At 45.0% G+C, this 15,219-nt stretch overlaps 1 protein-coding gene across 1 annotated transcript; it reads left to right on the top strand.

Annotated features, from left to right (window-relative positions):
• Nucleotides 1-769: 769 nt before the first annotated feature.
• Nucleotides 770-4,020, top strand: LOC130596978 (fibulin-2-like). The gene is made up of 2 exons (XM_057405104.1): nt 770-1,306; nt 2,660-4,020. The coding sequence occupies exon 2, from the start codon at nt 2,664-2,666 to the stop codon at nt 3,153-3,155; it is 492 nt and encodes a 163-aa protein (XP_057261087.1). The 5' UTR covers nt 770-1,306; nt 2,660-2,663; the 3' UTR covers nt 3,156-4,020.
• The last annotated feature ends 11,199 nt before the right edge of the window (nt 4,021-15,219 follow it).

Genomic DNA, 15,219 nt, shown 5'->3' with positions numbered 1-15,219 from the left:
CCAAGAGCCCAGTGGGTGACCTGTCACCCATCACCCACTGTCCCTTCTACCAGTGACAACCCCTTCCAGATAACTGGTCTTTCAAGTTCATTTCCCTCCCCTTGCCACCAAGGCCATACCAGTATTTTACATGTGCAGTGAGACACAGCCACCCAGCTCAGTGTATCTGAGTGAGCTCGGGCTTTGTGGGGCATGGTGGTCACACATATCTCCCAGAGGAACGGGGATTTTCATCTTAAGGAGCTGTGAGAGGGTGGCAGGAAGAGGGTGAGGGCTGGGCAGTATTCCACCTCAGTATGCTGTGCTCACTGCACTGAGCACAGCATAGCTCCATTGCAGGAGACAAACTGTGGTCCAGCAGCACCAGCCCATGCTCTTCTGCAGCACCTCCTGCTCTGAGGGGCACACGCATGTACATGAGGGAGCTACTCTCCACAGTCCCATCTGCTGTGAGGTATTTCTGTTTTTCATCATCCCATTCCTCTGCAAGGTCGGGGGGCATGTTTCCAGTGAGCTCATTAGTACATCAGGCTAAGATGATTTCACACCAGAGAGCAGAGGGGACCCACAGAAGCTTGGGGGAAGCTTGGGCTGCCTGTGCTGGTCAGGGCACCTGGATTATGCCTGCATGTGAAATTCATGCCTACCTCCTCCGCTGAGACACATGGCCCTGGCTCCAGGTGTCTTAATCCAGAGGAAAACAGCCATGCAGAGCCTAAAGCACTTTAAATGGTCTGTGTCAAGCATGCCCCAGGAAGCTGCATGGAGACAAGGATAAAACGTGTGCCCTGAGAAGGTCCATACCCATGTCCGGCTCCTGAGCGGGAGCACTCGGGGGTGCATCACCCCAGAGCAGGCTACCCTCCACCCGTGCTGCCTCACTAGACTTTTCAAATCAGTTGATTTCCCTCTGGACACTGTTACCCATGTTCCCGGCAGCCTGCGAAGCGCAGGGAGATGCTGACGCTTCAGAAACCTTGTCTGAAGCCTGCAAGGAAGGGGGGTGGGGAGATAGCACAGACCTGCAGACAGCTGGGAGATGCCGGACTAGTCTGCAGCCAGACAGACTAAGCCACCAGCAGCAGCAAGATAAGCATCTCCCTGGCCCTGCCCGCCCACCTTTTGTGCTACAGAGCCTTCCCCGCCTCCTCCGTCTCCCCCCACCAGTGTTTCATCGTGGAGCCACCACCAGCAGCACATAAATAGAGGATCCAGGGCAGGCTGTGGGGCAAAGACCGGAGACACCACTTGGGGTCCTGCTCTGCACCCTAGCATCCGTCCCGCCTGCCCGACCACCCTGCAGCAGGTAACCCGCGCCTCGGGAGGCCGAGACCCCGGGGACTTGGCTTGGGACAGAGGGGAGCACCTTGTCCAGCCTGCATCCCGGCTGTCCAGAACTGAGGGGGGGACGAACTAGGAGAGGTGGTCGGGCATGTGCAGGAGGCTGTTCCCGCTGCAGCTGCTGAGGCCAGACTCCATGTAGTGGTTTTGTGGGAAATAGGCTCTGTTGGAGAAGCCCCGTTCCATTCATAGGTGGGGTTGGAGGTTTCAGCAGGGAATGGGTCTGCAGGGGAAAGCCTTTGGTAATGGCAGTTGACAGTAACTTAAGCAAGAGTTTACCTTAAACCCAGGAAAGCTTCAAAGGCTTTCTTTTTTCGAACTGGAGTTTGTGCTTTCAAGCTTTTTCTTCAGTGTCATGCAATTTTTAAATATTATTGCTTAAAGAAATGTTAAGAAGCAATTACAAGTAGTTGCATGTCTGCAAGAGTAGGAAATTTGGGCTATCAAATGCACAGCGTGAAGGTAATGATGTAAGTGCAGTCAAAGGTGGCACTAGGGCAACTGGAGAAGAGACCCAGCCTGGGAGGACCCAGTGCAGGAAGGGATCAAGTGTATTTAATGCAGCAGCACCTAAGGTCAATCAGAGGGAAGGGATCCAAAACTGTGGCTGCACTTAAGGAAATGTCGGGTTTTGAAAAGCTGGCAAAGAGTCCTTAAAACAGAGAGGGGAGTCAGCATGAGCTGCCAGGCGCTGCTGTGCATCCTTGGAGCTGCAGGTGGAGAAGGAGGGAGCTGGCACAGGGAGGGGATTTCATCCTGTGAGAGATTCTCTACTTGAGAGCATTGGAGAAGGCAAAGAGCAGTGTCCCACAGGGCCACTTGACACTGGAAACACCTTCCTTAGAGAAGCAGGGTCCCAACTGCAGCAGCAGCCACAGGGATGTGCCAGCAAAGCAGAGAGTGCTTCTTTGAGTCCTTCAAGTGCCCATGCCTGAATGCCTCCCGGGGACAATTAGTCACTGAAACATAAAATATCAGTATCATTATAGGGGTGAACATGTGCTGTTTGCTGGCCAGGGCAACCATGGCAAAGCTCAGCGTGTGCTGCAGTGTGGACTTTGCTGCCACAGTGCCCATCTTGTGCTGTCTGAAGGGGACAGCCACAGCTGGTGGCTGGAGGACACCTCGGTAGAGCCAGGGTGGGCTTTTGGGCGCAAGACTTCATGTTTTAAGGCAAACAATGCTGGCCCCAGCACACTGCAGATGACCAAAACTGTGGGAATGGGTTATGGGAATGTTGTAGGGGTGCAGACCTTGTGGGTTTGGTGCGCCCATGCCCAGGCTGACACCTGCGCTGGCCTCCCCTTTCTCTCCCCAGAAGCATGGCTCTCACCAGTGCCCTTCGCCTGTTGCTTGCCTGCCTCCTGCTCGGTGGTGTGGCCCCAAAACCTACGTGTGACCCTGGCGCCTGCACCCCGTGCCCTGACAGGGACATGGAGGAGCCAACCACTGCTGAGGGCTGCTGCCCGCCCTGCCCCGCACCCTGCGCCTGCCCCCCTTACCTGGAGAGCGACTGTGAGATGCAAGGCTTCGCCAGCGGCCACGTCCCCGTCGGCCGCTCCTTCTACATCGACTTTGCCCGCAAGCTGTGTACCTGCCACCCCGGTGGGGACATCACCTGCACCCCGCTGTGCCCCAGCCTGCCCCCCACCTGCCAGGCTGTGGGCAGCCCTGTGGCTGACGGCTGCCCACAGTGCGTGTGCTATGACGAGGAGGAGATGGCAGTGTCCGCTGGTACCACCACCGCCCGGGGGGACCAGGTTTGTACCTGCCCAGCCCAGGGAGGCCGGCTGCAGTGCAAGAACAAGGAGTGAACTGCGCTGTTCCCTCTGCCGGCAAGGGCAGGGGGACAGGGGAGCCCCTCCAGCAGCAGGAGGGCATCCTCATTGGGAGGTATTAAGTGCTTCAAACTGGTTTAGAGGACTTGGCGATGGCTGTGGCCGTGCCAAAGAGCGCTAGAGAGGTGCCTCATTGTATGTCATGTATACACCAGGGCAAAGCGTCTATAGCGGGTGAGCTTGCTTCGTTTAAGTTTTGTTCCATGGCGGTGGTCTATGAGAGCTTAGACTGGTTGCTGCTAGCATGTAACTGGAGCAAAGGCAGTTATTTATTTATTTGTAAGATGGTTGTGCTTTTGTACGTGTTTATGCAGTCTGTCTATATAACTCGCTGGATAAACTTCCTCCCAGGAGCCAGGGTTTTGCTTCCTGTAATTCCATCAAGTTCAAGGTGATGGGACCAAACTCAGAAGGCTGGCTGGCATCCCTCTCTCCAGGCTTGTTTTGAGGTGGGAGGAGTAGGTGGGTTAGCACAGGGCTGTGTCCTTAGAAGGAAGCAAATTCCTCTTGTGCCTGCATCCTCCAGAGCAAAGCCTTGAAGACTCACGTAAGGATGTTGGCAGTCTAGGGTCAGTCCTTCACAGCCACCTCAATGGACTAGTCACCCAGGGCCGATACCATTGTCAGTCCTTGACATGTCCCAATACCTCAGACTGCATGTCAGTGACTGTGTCCTCACTTGTGCTCTCCTGTTACCACTGGAGACAGACACAGGGTACAGCAGAACTGCGTCTTCTGAATGCTTTGATGTATATAGATATATTACACACACAGACACACACATATATATATGCAGAGATACTTCAATAAACACCACAGCTTCCTCAGGCTGAGATGTTAACCAGTGTTAATTGTGTTCTTTCAAGAGGTTTAATAAAATCAGTTTTACCAATAAACTTCTGAAACCTACTGATAAGCACGCATGTAATTTCCTATGTGTCAGCTGGTGTTACTCAGGCCAGGCGAGCCTTTCTTCAGCCACCTTGCCCCATGTATGCCTGAAAACATTATATGTGCCCTCTGGATTTTTTCATAATCCTCTCTACTGCTCTGACTGCAATAAAAACAGTGAGACGATCAGATTCAGGGCGAGGGTTAGAAGAATGTTGGAGGAAGGAGGGGAATTTGCCTTTCAGGATGAAACACGTGTCTCTCAATCAGGGCTGTCAGAGGCTGACCCTGCCCAGGGCTCTAGTGAGCCTCAGCCAGGGATGTAACAGCTCAGCATACCCCAAAACCACTGTACCTCAAAGCAGGGCCTGCGGCATAAGAGCATCCGAGTGACTGCACTGTCCCCCTCAGCCCAGCCACCCCACTGATGGCTCTTGGCTGGTAGCTGCAGGGTGGGAGCAGGCTGGGATCCCCAGCCTGGACTCTTCCCATGTCTGGAGGGCTCTCAGGCATTAAAAGGGAAAAGGGTTTGTGGCCTTGCAGTGGACAGTTTGAGAGCACATGCTGCTGACATGAGGGGACATGTTCTGTGCGGAGCTGGCAGCTGGGATACTTCCTTGCACTGGCCCTGCACCACCTGCTGTGGGGACACAGAGGCAAGGGAGCAGGAGAGGAGACAGACACATTCAAGAGGGAAAACTGCCCCCCCCCCCCCCCCTCCATGTGCCTGGCCTGTGCCTTGCAAGCTCCCCAGTGGGGATGGGACAACCCTTGTGGCCATCACTCACCCTACAGAGCTGGAGCACTCGGCAGTTCTGCCTCCAGCCTGTGTGATTCATAGAAAACCACAGTGAAGCCGGGTTTGGTGTGGGTGAGGAAGAGCCCTCACTGCAAACCGAGACATGATGCGGCCTCACAAAAGCTACCACAAGCACAGGAGGCACCGACTTGAGTTGTGTTTGGGAAGTCAGCAATTTCCACAGTGCTTCCCAGGTCAGAGCTGAGAAACTTGTCACTTGCAACACCCAACAAGGTTAGGAAACACCACCTCTTCTTTTCCCTGGTTTTCTGAGGTAGGTGTTATAAAGGAAGGTAGACGGTGACTAATACTGAGCGTACAACAGCAAAGGTACACCTCTTCCACCAGTGACTTTACTGCAGCTGAGCTGTGGAGAGGGGTCACAAATCACCCTCGCCAGGCAGAGAGGTTGCTCACGCCTCTCTGTCACAGGGAAGGGAGCCCCTGCCCCCTCTGCTCTTCTCCATTTGGTTGAAAACATCTTATTTTTCACTAAGGTCAAAGCTCAGTTGTCAACCCCCAGACCACACAGCAGACATCCTGTGCCGCTGCTGGAGCCAGCAGCGTGACAAATTCTGCCCACTACAAGGCAGTAATTACATCTGCCCAGGTATTAACAAACAGCTGAATTAATTCACATCCTGTATATAGAATCATAGAATCACAGAATGGCTTGGGTTGGAAAGGACCTTAAGATCATGTAGTTCCAACCCCCTGCCATAGGCAGGGACACCTTCCACTAGACCAGGTTGCTCAAGTCCCCCTCCAGCCTGGCCTTGAACACCACCAGGTCCTCTGGGCAGCCTGCTCTAGGTAGGGCCACACCACACTCACAAGGACGAATTTCTTCCTTGTAACTAACCTAAATCCCCCTTGTTTGCTTGATGCTTGCAAGGTGTGAGCATTTTAGTCCTTGGGGTTGGGTCTTCTGTGTCTGACAAGCATTTAAGGAAAGAATAATGGGTTTGCAAGAGGAGTGTTTGTTCAGAGGGAGTCACAAGTGATTTGGGCAGACTCCTTGCCTGGGCAGGGTGGTGGTCTGCTGGGGTTGCTTATCCTTTGTCACACATCTTATCTGTTGCACTACAGCTCCCTCCTCCTCCCCCTGCCTTGTGTGACTGATAACCTTTGAGGGAGAAAATGGCCAACAGACAGCAATGCCTGGGTTGCCACCATCTCTGATTTCAGGACAGCTTGCATGTGCAGGCTCTGCCTGGAAGTCTCACAGGATCTCTGTCCACGTTTCATCACCCTGAAGTAGCTGCATTGTGTTACGTCTTCCATGAACAGCACCAGCAGAGGGGAGAAAAGAAAGAAACCTGTTCAAACACAACACACTGTTCAGTCATCAGAATTTATTCACTCAAGTTTAATGTCTTGGGTTTTGTCATGCTTTATTGGAATGGGTGTTGCCCTGGATTCTCCACATTAACCACCCATGTGCTTGTCCGCATTTTGGACACAGTATTGCTGGCATCGTTACTTGTATTTTTCCAGCTCAGATTTTCCCCATGGACTGGACAACAGTGCAGTTTTGTGGCTCCTCATTTGCATGGTCACTGTTGCTTTGCATCACAGCCAGGCACGTTTGCAGGTTAGGAGCTGTACTTGTTTCTGAAGTGCAAAGCATCACTCACCCTTGTGCATCCCTGAACTAGCCCTGAAAACTGAGTCAAAAGCTGAAATTTGTAACTCCTAAAAGTAACTCATTTTACACATAGTGCAGTCAAGTTGGGGGGGTGTCTGTGTTCTTCCTGTCCCATAACTTGTAAAAGATTGTCAGCATTGCTTTATTTATGGAACAGACAGGGCCTTTCTTCATTGTGCTAATGAGTCAGTCATTGATTTAAACAGAACCATGTTTTGGGCATCAATCCTTTTGACATGCCCTCTTTGTTCCTGCCTCATGAGGCTGTAAAATAGTAAGCTAAAACATTTATTAGTGGAAGCCTGTTAGGAGATGTGGTTTCAGCACAACTATACCCAGTGCCAGGAAGTTAAAGTGTTTCCCCAAGTCCTTCTACCTTTACTGACAATCTGCCTGCATTAGTGAATTCCTTCACTAAACACCAAACAGCTTCAGCTTCACTAAACACCAAACAGCTTTAGCATCCCTGCTGCTCCATTCCCCCAGCCTGCATCTGCAAAGCCAGGGTGTAGGAGGTGGGTGCCCGTCATTTTGTCTGGGAATTATTACTGTGTCCCTGCCCATGGCAAGGGAGTTGGAACTAGATGATATTTAAGGTCCCTTCCAACCCAAACCATTCTATGCTTCTGTCACTATGCTTTTATCATAAATCCTGATCCTGTGGCAGGTTTTGCACTTGTGATTTCTGATCAGGGTGAGAACAAGGTGACAGAGGTTTCCTAGAGGATGCCCTAGTTAAACTAAACCGTACCCACTCGATGTTAGTAATGCATTGGACTACATCACCCTAGAAATACTTTAACAGTTTGGGGGCAGGAAGGGAGGTAATATTCGACAATCATCTTTTGAACACGTTCCTCATCAGAAATTTTAAGCATATGTTGCTGCCCCGGATGCCTCCAGGCATACCAACATATTAACCAGCAAGTAGCACAAGGATGAGAACTAAACCCACATGCACAAACAGATCAACGTAAAAATATTACGAAGTGAAAGCTGACCTACAACACAACAGGATGCTGAGCTGAAACACATTTTTTTAATGCAACTTCTTTCCCTATCTCCTTGGTTCAGTATCACAGTGAAAAATCATGGAGGTATTTTAAAATAAATTGCAAGCAGTATCATATGGAATTAAGAGAATCCCCAAGTCTTAGATGTTCTCTGTTTTACCTGTGTTACACAAGTAACAGCCTTCCCTTCTTTCGGGTAGGTGGGCAGGGGGGACCAGAAGTGTAGATTCAGCACTTAAAACAGACGTCCTCTGGGAAGAGCAGAGGAGCCAGCACTGGGTTTTTTTCAGTCAAAACTACAGAACAGCAAGCAAGGGGCTGTATAAGAAGAAGGATTTAGTGCTCAGGAGTTTCAGGGCAAACTCAATATATGCACACTCGATACAGTAGATGTTTTGCTTCCAAAATTGAAAACAGAAATGGACTTTTCTGACCATTAAGTATGATTTCTTTAAATTAAGAATTCACATGATTTAATCGGGAGGGGTTTTGCATGTGTCCCTAAGATGTGCATATTTTGTGACACAGAGTACTACAATGTGCCTTTCTATGCCCAAGATCTTTCACTGGAGCAAACACGTATTATTAAAAATAAAACAACAAAACCAAACCCCACAGAAAAAAAAACAAACATCAAAAAACAACAAACCATGGAGACAAAATTGACACACATTGATAGGGGAAAATAACACACAAATTGCTTTAGGCTTCAAATGATTTAGCTTAATGTTGTGTATTTTTGCCAAAGACAGCTTATTTTCGGTTATCATTCCTATCCTGCATTCATAGCACATCCACAACTCAGTTCAGGAAGGTTGTTGGGCTTTTTCCAGCAAAGCTGGCTTTGAGTCTTGGAGCGATTCATGGAGTCATTATTCAATGCTATTCACAGTTCAAGAGACACAGAAAAAGCCTAGGGTGTGTAATCAAGGATTAATTGTTTTTAAAGTTTTTAAAGAAACGAAAGGGGAGGAAAACCAGAGCAGGAATACAAAACCAGTTGTTTGGAAGCAGACTGGAGGATCTCCGAGGAAATTCTTTCTGTAAGCGCTTAAAGTGTCACAGCCTTTACAAGCAGTATTGTTTTCCCCAGTATCTGAAAAGGCAGCCCAGGTATTACCTAACAATTGCTAGCCAGCTCGTAAAAATCCCTGGTTTTACAATTCCGAGTTTCATTTGATGATGCTTCTCAAAATTCTCAAGAGCTTTCAGGTCTCAATCCAGCTGTAGTACTGAGTTAAGCAAGTTAAATCAGAATCAGCTGTGTGAAACAGCCCTTCTGTGTGTTAAAGCAAAAACAACCACCCTCGTGCTCCAGTATCAAAATACAGAGAGACACCAGTAACAGAAATACTCTTCTCCCTCTTTCCTGGCTTTAATTCAGATCTCACCCACGGAGCCATATATGCTCTTATCTTAGAAAGATCAGTACCTGGGCAGTAACTGAGTTTGCTTACATCCTTGTAAGTCCCCCTGTCTTTTCTGTGTGCTAGCCCTGCTAAGTGGTCTAAATCTTAAAAACCAAATAAACTGAGCTATTTGGTTTATTTACTATTTACATGCAGAATTGTGTAGTAAATGTGATTTGATGATCCTTAAGACATTAAGGAGAGTCTCTGCACTCCCCAGCTCATAGTGAACGGCTGCAGTGGGAGGGGGGAACAGCAAAACTGGCGTTTCAGTCGATCATTAGCTTTTAAGTACGATCTGCATAATTTTCATGACTATTAAAAATCTAAGTTTAAAAATGCTTGGATCTTGACAAGAATGTCTCTAAATTAAATTTTATTTCCACATTCACATTTAGTATATGCATCAGTTTATATTTAGGATTCAGTGATCAACTTAGCAAAGTGTGCTAGGAATAAAAGTCAGTAGGTGCAAGGGCCTAATCTTCTGACTTGTGCTAATAGTAACACAAAAGTCCAAAGACCAACAGAGAAGATAAATACCCACAGATTCTCCCTAACCACTTCATAAGCTCTAGATCACATCTTAGCTGCATTGGGAAGATCAACCAACCCCAGCCTATGAAGGTCCCATTGCTTTCAGGTAGGGCATCTAAATGGTGGTTTCATACTGTGATTTTTAAATACACCACAGGCTTAATCCTGAATACCTTGCAGATGCTGAATTTGCATGATTTTAAATGTAGATTTTAAATAAATACTACAATACGTAGTATGTGTCCTGGCCTAACCTGTTACTTTTTGCAGAATCCTCATTTTACGCTACTTGTGGAATTAATTTTTTCCTCATTTTAGTACTGAGAATAGCGCTCTGGTTTTCTACAAAGAGGGGTATTTAGGAACAGCCCTAAACTGCGCACTAAAGCAAGTACTGAGGGAAAAAACTGTTCCCTGTCACTAGTGGAGTTAAAACTATTCCCAGTGATGTTACCAGGAGTTAACTCGCACTACTCTCGGGCACTCTTTTAACGTTAGACAAAGAAATGATCAATTACTCCTGTGTCTAGAACACGTACTACTCGGCTAATCGCAGATTAACCCCTTAAAAACAAAATACGATCCAAATCCTTGGGGACATGTTCTGGAATAAGTTAACAGCTATAAAAAGACCATTTTCTAAGATGGTCAATTATACTTGGAACTGCATGTTCGTCAGGAAAATCCCATAAAGGAAATACGCTGTACAGTCAGTGAGAAAGCTGACAGTGCCCCTGGCCTGATAACCTGAACATGGCCCATGAAACCCAAGGGAAGGTGCCCACACCCTGTCACCACCACGTCCACCTGTTACTCAGGGGGATGTGCTGCCAGGTGAGGTACGGCATCACAAGGCTATACCTGTTGTAGTCAGTACAGTCACACACACAACCCCTGCAGCTCAGTGTACCAGACTCTGGGCTGCACTCTTTGCGACTGAACTTGGATGGCATCATGCCAGATACCAGGGAAGCAAGAGTAGGAATAAATAAATAACATTTCAGTGCTAAGCAGAAGTATATTTTATCTATAAAGCACCCATGTCTGTCTTCACCTTTGCTCAGTAAGACTCACACACACTGGATGTGTTTCTTGCAACAGAGGAATCTTGTAATAAAAAGGCAGCTAATTTCCTGAAGATTTCTGATCTCGTGGAAGATGGCAATTTTAGAAATGCATTTCAATCTGTCTGGCTGAACAAGTTAACACATGGGACTTAACAGAGGACGTCTTTTTAAGTACATAGCTATCATACATGCTTGGAACCATTACTGAAAGTTTCATGTCCATGCCATTTTAATTAACCATTTTGGAACAACAAAAAAAAACCCTAAACAAACCCAACCCCAAGTCACATACATTATGGTCTATTTACCTGCTAATTCTTGGTTTCATTGAAGCTGCTTCTGAATTACAAAAGCATAATAAAAACTCCCATACTGGTAAGAACTAGTAAACATACTAACCAAACAAAAAGGCCCAGGATTGTTTCTGGCCAAGAACTGGTTAACTAGTTTGAAACTATGCTCAAGATTTCTCAAAAACATATGTCTTTCAGCCAAACAACACTGTTAACTTTAAAGTAACACAAATGCCTTGCTTTAAAAATATGCTTTTTTTTTTCTGTTCACAGAGAACAGTAGTGTAAAAACAAATCATCCATGAAGCAGATTCTCACTTCGAATTTTATCCTTTGACAGATCAGTTGCTTCAAAATCCCCTAACAACCTAGGCAAAAAAAAGTTACAGGGTTCACATTTTAAAGACTATCAATTGTATAGACCAAATGCTGCTAACCCATGGGAAGATTTATGGACCATTTCTGCCATGGCCTGAAAACACTGGATGCTATTAGCATGAAACAAGTATCGTTATAGTAGTCTAGTAGAATTTTAAAGCATTTCACTGCTTTCTCACACCTTGCTTTTCTCTTGACAAAGACAGCTGTGATCACTCAGCAGGTCCTAAAGAGCTAAGTCACAGAAAAGGAACAGATTTTATATTGCCAGGTGACAAGAATGAACAAATAACATGACCTGGGCAATGGCTTAAAAGCATGTTAGTGCCAATTTCGCTATACTTTACATGGGATGATCAAGTTACTTTAGGATTTGAAAATTAAACAACCCAAAACCTATTTGAAGGAACTTAGCAAATCAAGGGCAGGGAGGAAGAAATCCACACTGAATCTGAGTTGGGCAAAATGAACCCGATCTATTATTCAGCTACACTGAACAGTAAAGAGCAAAGTGTACTCAGCATTAAGGTTAAAGATCTGATCATTTGCACGCTGCAATCAAATGTGCATTTTCATGGATATGCTCTGGTTTTAGCAGGTGGTGAGAGTTTGAATTTATTATTAGGAAACCAACCATTTTACTTGTTTAACGTGACATTTTCATGAAGGAATGGAGGTTAGTTACATTTCCAACAGGGTTTCAAAACTACATTTTGCCTATTCAACTCCAAAAACTAAGCTGAATATATGGCTGAAAGGATTAAAAGTCTAATCAAGGAAGTCAGAAAACAGGTACCAGTACAGCACCTAAAAATGGGTAATTCACATATTTTTGACATTTGTGTCTTGCATAGACAAATAATTAACTGTTTTCTCTCAAGACGACTCAGCTTCAGAAAACAGATCTTAAATCAACTTCACAATTAAATGCACATGTTCCAATTTTTCAAAATACCATGGTCTTCTGGTTTTCTGTTTAAACGCTACAAGACTAACGGTTTTATGAAACTATCACCCCTTGGAAAGGCTTTGTTTCATCTTTTTGGCTGTCAAGTTCATAAAGACAGGAAGGTGAACTGCATTCTAATTCTTCCAGAAACAAACAGATACATCATTCATGGATTAAATCTCAGTGGCCCTAGTCCACTAGAATATCCATAAACTGGATATTGGCACAGGAACTGGCCATATTTTGAATGTCAAAATGATACGTAGTGCCCACAGGTCAATATGAATTCCTGCCCTCCAAAGCCCTTTGACCATACCCTGGTCTTCACTGGAAGAAACTGCAGCTATACAGGCAAGATAAAACTGGAGGGCTCTAAAAAGATTCCTAATAGTGATCAGGGACCAGAATAAAGAACCAATTCTCTTGCAGGTAAATGCTGCCTGACATGCAGCCTTATGGTGTTTCCCTGTGGTTGGCAGGACTCCACCTTGACCCAATATCCACATCTAGCAAACTCTCTGCAGAGCCAGAGCCACGCCTGTCAATTCTAAATGTTTCCCAACATGGTTATTTCTTTGGAACAGTAACTTAAAAATATATCCTGACTGATTTGGATTTACTAAAATGCAGTATTTCTGAAGTTAAAAAGCAAGAGGACATTGCCTTGCCTGTTACAGAAATCTTGGAAAAAATGGTCTGAAAACCTTGTTTTAACAATCTAGATCACACTGAAAAATAATTAAAAGCTTCAAAATTCATAATTGCAGAATTATTAAATTTATTTTGAAAACAAATCAGTTCTATTGCATATGAATATGACTTTAATTGGAGGCGGGGAGGAATTATACATGGGTTTAAAGTTAGGCCCCCCTATAAAGACTTTTTAACTAATGTAAACATGTACCTTTCCTGAATAGTGATGCTTTGCTTAAACCACCAATATTTTTTGCACATCAAGAAATGAAGGACACGTTTTTTTTAATTGTGAAAAGAACAAGTAGTTGTGTGGGGTTCACATCCACCACCAAATTCTGACTGAACTAAAAGACAAGGTTTGAGTTCCATATGTTAAAGCAATACCTGTGACTATATCGGTAAAGCCTTTTCAGTTTTAGGAATTCACATCCATATATTTTTATGTCTCTAATTTGACAATAAAACTATTCCATATTCCCCCTTTCACAGTAAATTCTGTCAACTTCACTTTCCAGGTATTGAGAAATTAACTGAAGACAAGTTTGCAAGTGTTCCAGAAGCATAGAAAGTCTGCTGCGTGTAAGGGGGGGGGGGGGGAGGGATAAAAAAAAGCTAATAACAGTTTCTTTCTGAAAGACAGACTTTCAGAAGTTTGCAAACCCTGATACCTGGTTGTTTCCAATTGAATTCCAAGTGGCACATAAACCACGTGCTCCTGAACCCTAATTCAGCATCTGTACAGATATTAAATTGTTCTAATATCCTTTCTTTTTCAAATCTCAGTTCTCACAGTTCTGAATGCAGGCAAACATCCATTGCCACATTATCTCCAAACCACAGAAGTTTTGTCCATTTTGGTTTACCCTTCCCTTCTCTGCTGGCCACTGGCTACCACAACAGATCTGCCAGCTGAGCTGCTTCCCAGACTTTCTCAAAGCTCTGCATGTAGATCTGAGGCAGCAGCACTGGTCAGGGAGGGAATGGAGACAGTGAGAAATAGCCTGTTCTTCCACCAAAGGCTGGTTTAGAAAAGTGTATTTTTGTCCACAGGCCTGTACACACCCAGAAGCGGACTGTACATCTGCCTGTGTGCTGGGGGTACAAGGATTAATGCAATATTAAACATCAAGAAGGGTAGCTGAGTAAAAACCCCAAACCAACCAACAAATATACCCTACTTTGTAATGGAAACTGTGGGGGTGATGGAGCACTCAGAGTTGAATCAAAACCAACTAAAAATACAGAATCCGCCTCTCAGCTCTAGTCATTTCAGGTATCCTTTGTAGGAGCAGTAGGTTGAATGTTTCCAAAGGAGCGTGATTTGTACGTAGTATCTGTCTTTTTAAATGTTTTGACGTCAAACTGGATTTGGCGATAGCCTTTGAGATAGTTATGCTATGTCAAAGCCTTCCTAATTACAGTTTTCATCATTCATTTACTATATTCTTTAACAAACATGTCACATTAGTAACAAAGCAGAAAAGTGTGAAGTAAACAAATTCTTTAGAAATTACCACTCCAGCTGGAGGAGATCATACAGCATTTGAACTAAGCAGCAAGATTCTCAACCAGGAATCAGTGAAAACCATACCAGAAACATCACTTGTGTTGAATAATACCCAACACAAATTGTTCAAAATAGCTACTAGCCACTGAAAACTATTACTGTTCTCCATGTAGGTATGCAAATGCTACTGACATTTCTTTCTTAAGTTTTTCTTCATACCAACTCTTGGAAGACAATCTTTAAAGACCAGCTTCCAACCATTTAAGCATGTTTAAAAGTACATGCATTAATCCTACTGAAATCAATGGGACCTAAGCACATGCCTGAGTGTTTTGTGAAGCAGAAATTAAGTATACAATTAAATATTTGCGTCTGCCAAAGGACTTTGTTCAAATACAATGTCTAAAGAGTCTAAAAGTTATCATCTTTTTCCCTGTCATGTGAGAAACGCAACTAGCTTCGGTCTAAATCAGAAGAAAGTTCTGGCTTTGATCTAATCCAACACTGTGATGAATGGACAGGGGGAAAAGAGGACATTGATCATACCATGAGACTCTTGGAGTCTGATATTTGTACTTAACAACAGGAAATACAAAGCTTCAAAAGTGTTCATGGATAGACAGATTCCAAACTTTGGGAAAGAAGAAATGAACCACAAAACGAAACAAAAAAATTAGCACTAGCTCTTAGTTTTTAAATGACACACGAGGATTTTCTACTCTAAAAAAGCCTGCTGTATATTCTGGTAGTAACCTTCATATCTGAAGAAATTTTATATAAATCCTTAAGTTATATTTCTTTTTGTATTAGGGGAAAATATTTCAAATGCAATAAAATAGCAGTGATTGCAGAA

This window comes from Pezoporus wallicus, unplaced genomic scaffold, assembly GCF_028554395.1.
Source record: "Pezoporus wallicus isolate ANWC-B61680 ecotype Strahan unplaced genomic scaffold, APGP_CSIRO_Pwel_v1 contig_1739, whole genome shotgun sequence".
Taxonomy (NCBI): Eukaryota; Metazoa; Chordata; class Aves; order Psittaciformes; family Psittacidae; genus Pezoporus; species Pezoporus wallicus.
The sequence above is the reverse complement of the archived record's forward strand: the minus strand, read 5'-3'. Positions and strand labels throughout refer to the sequence as shown.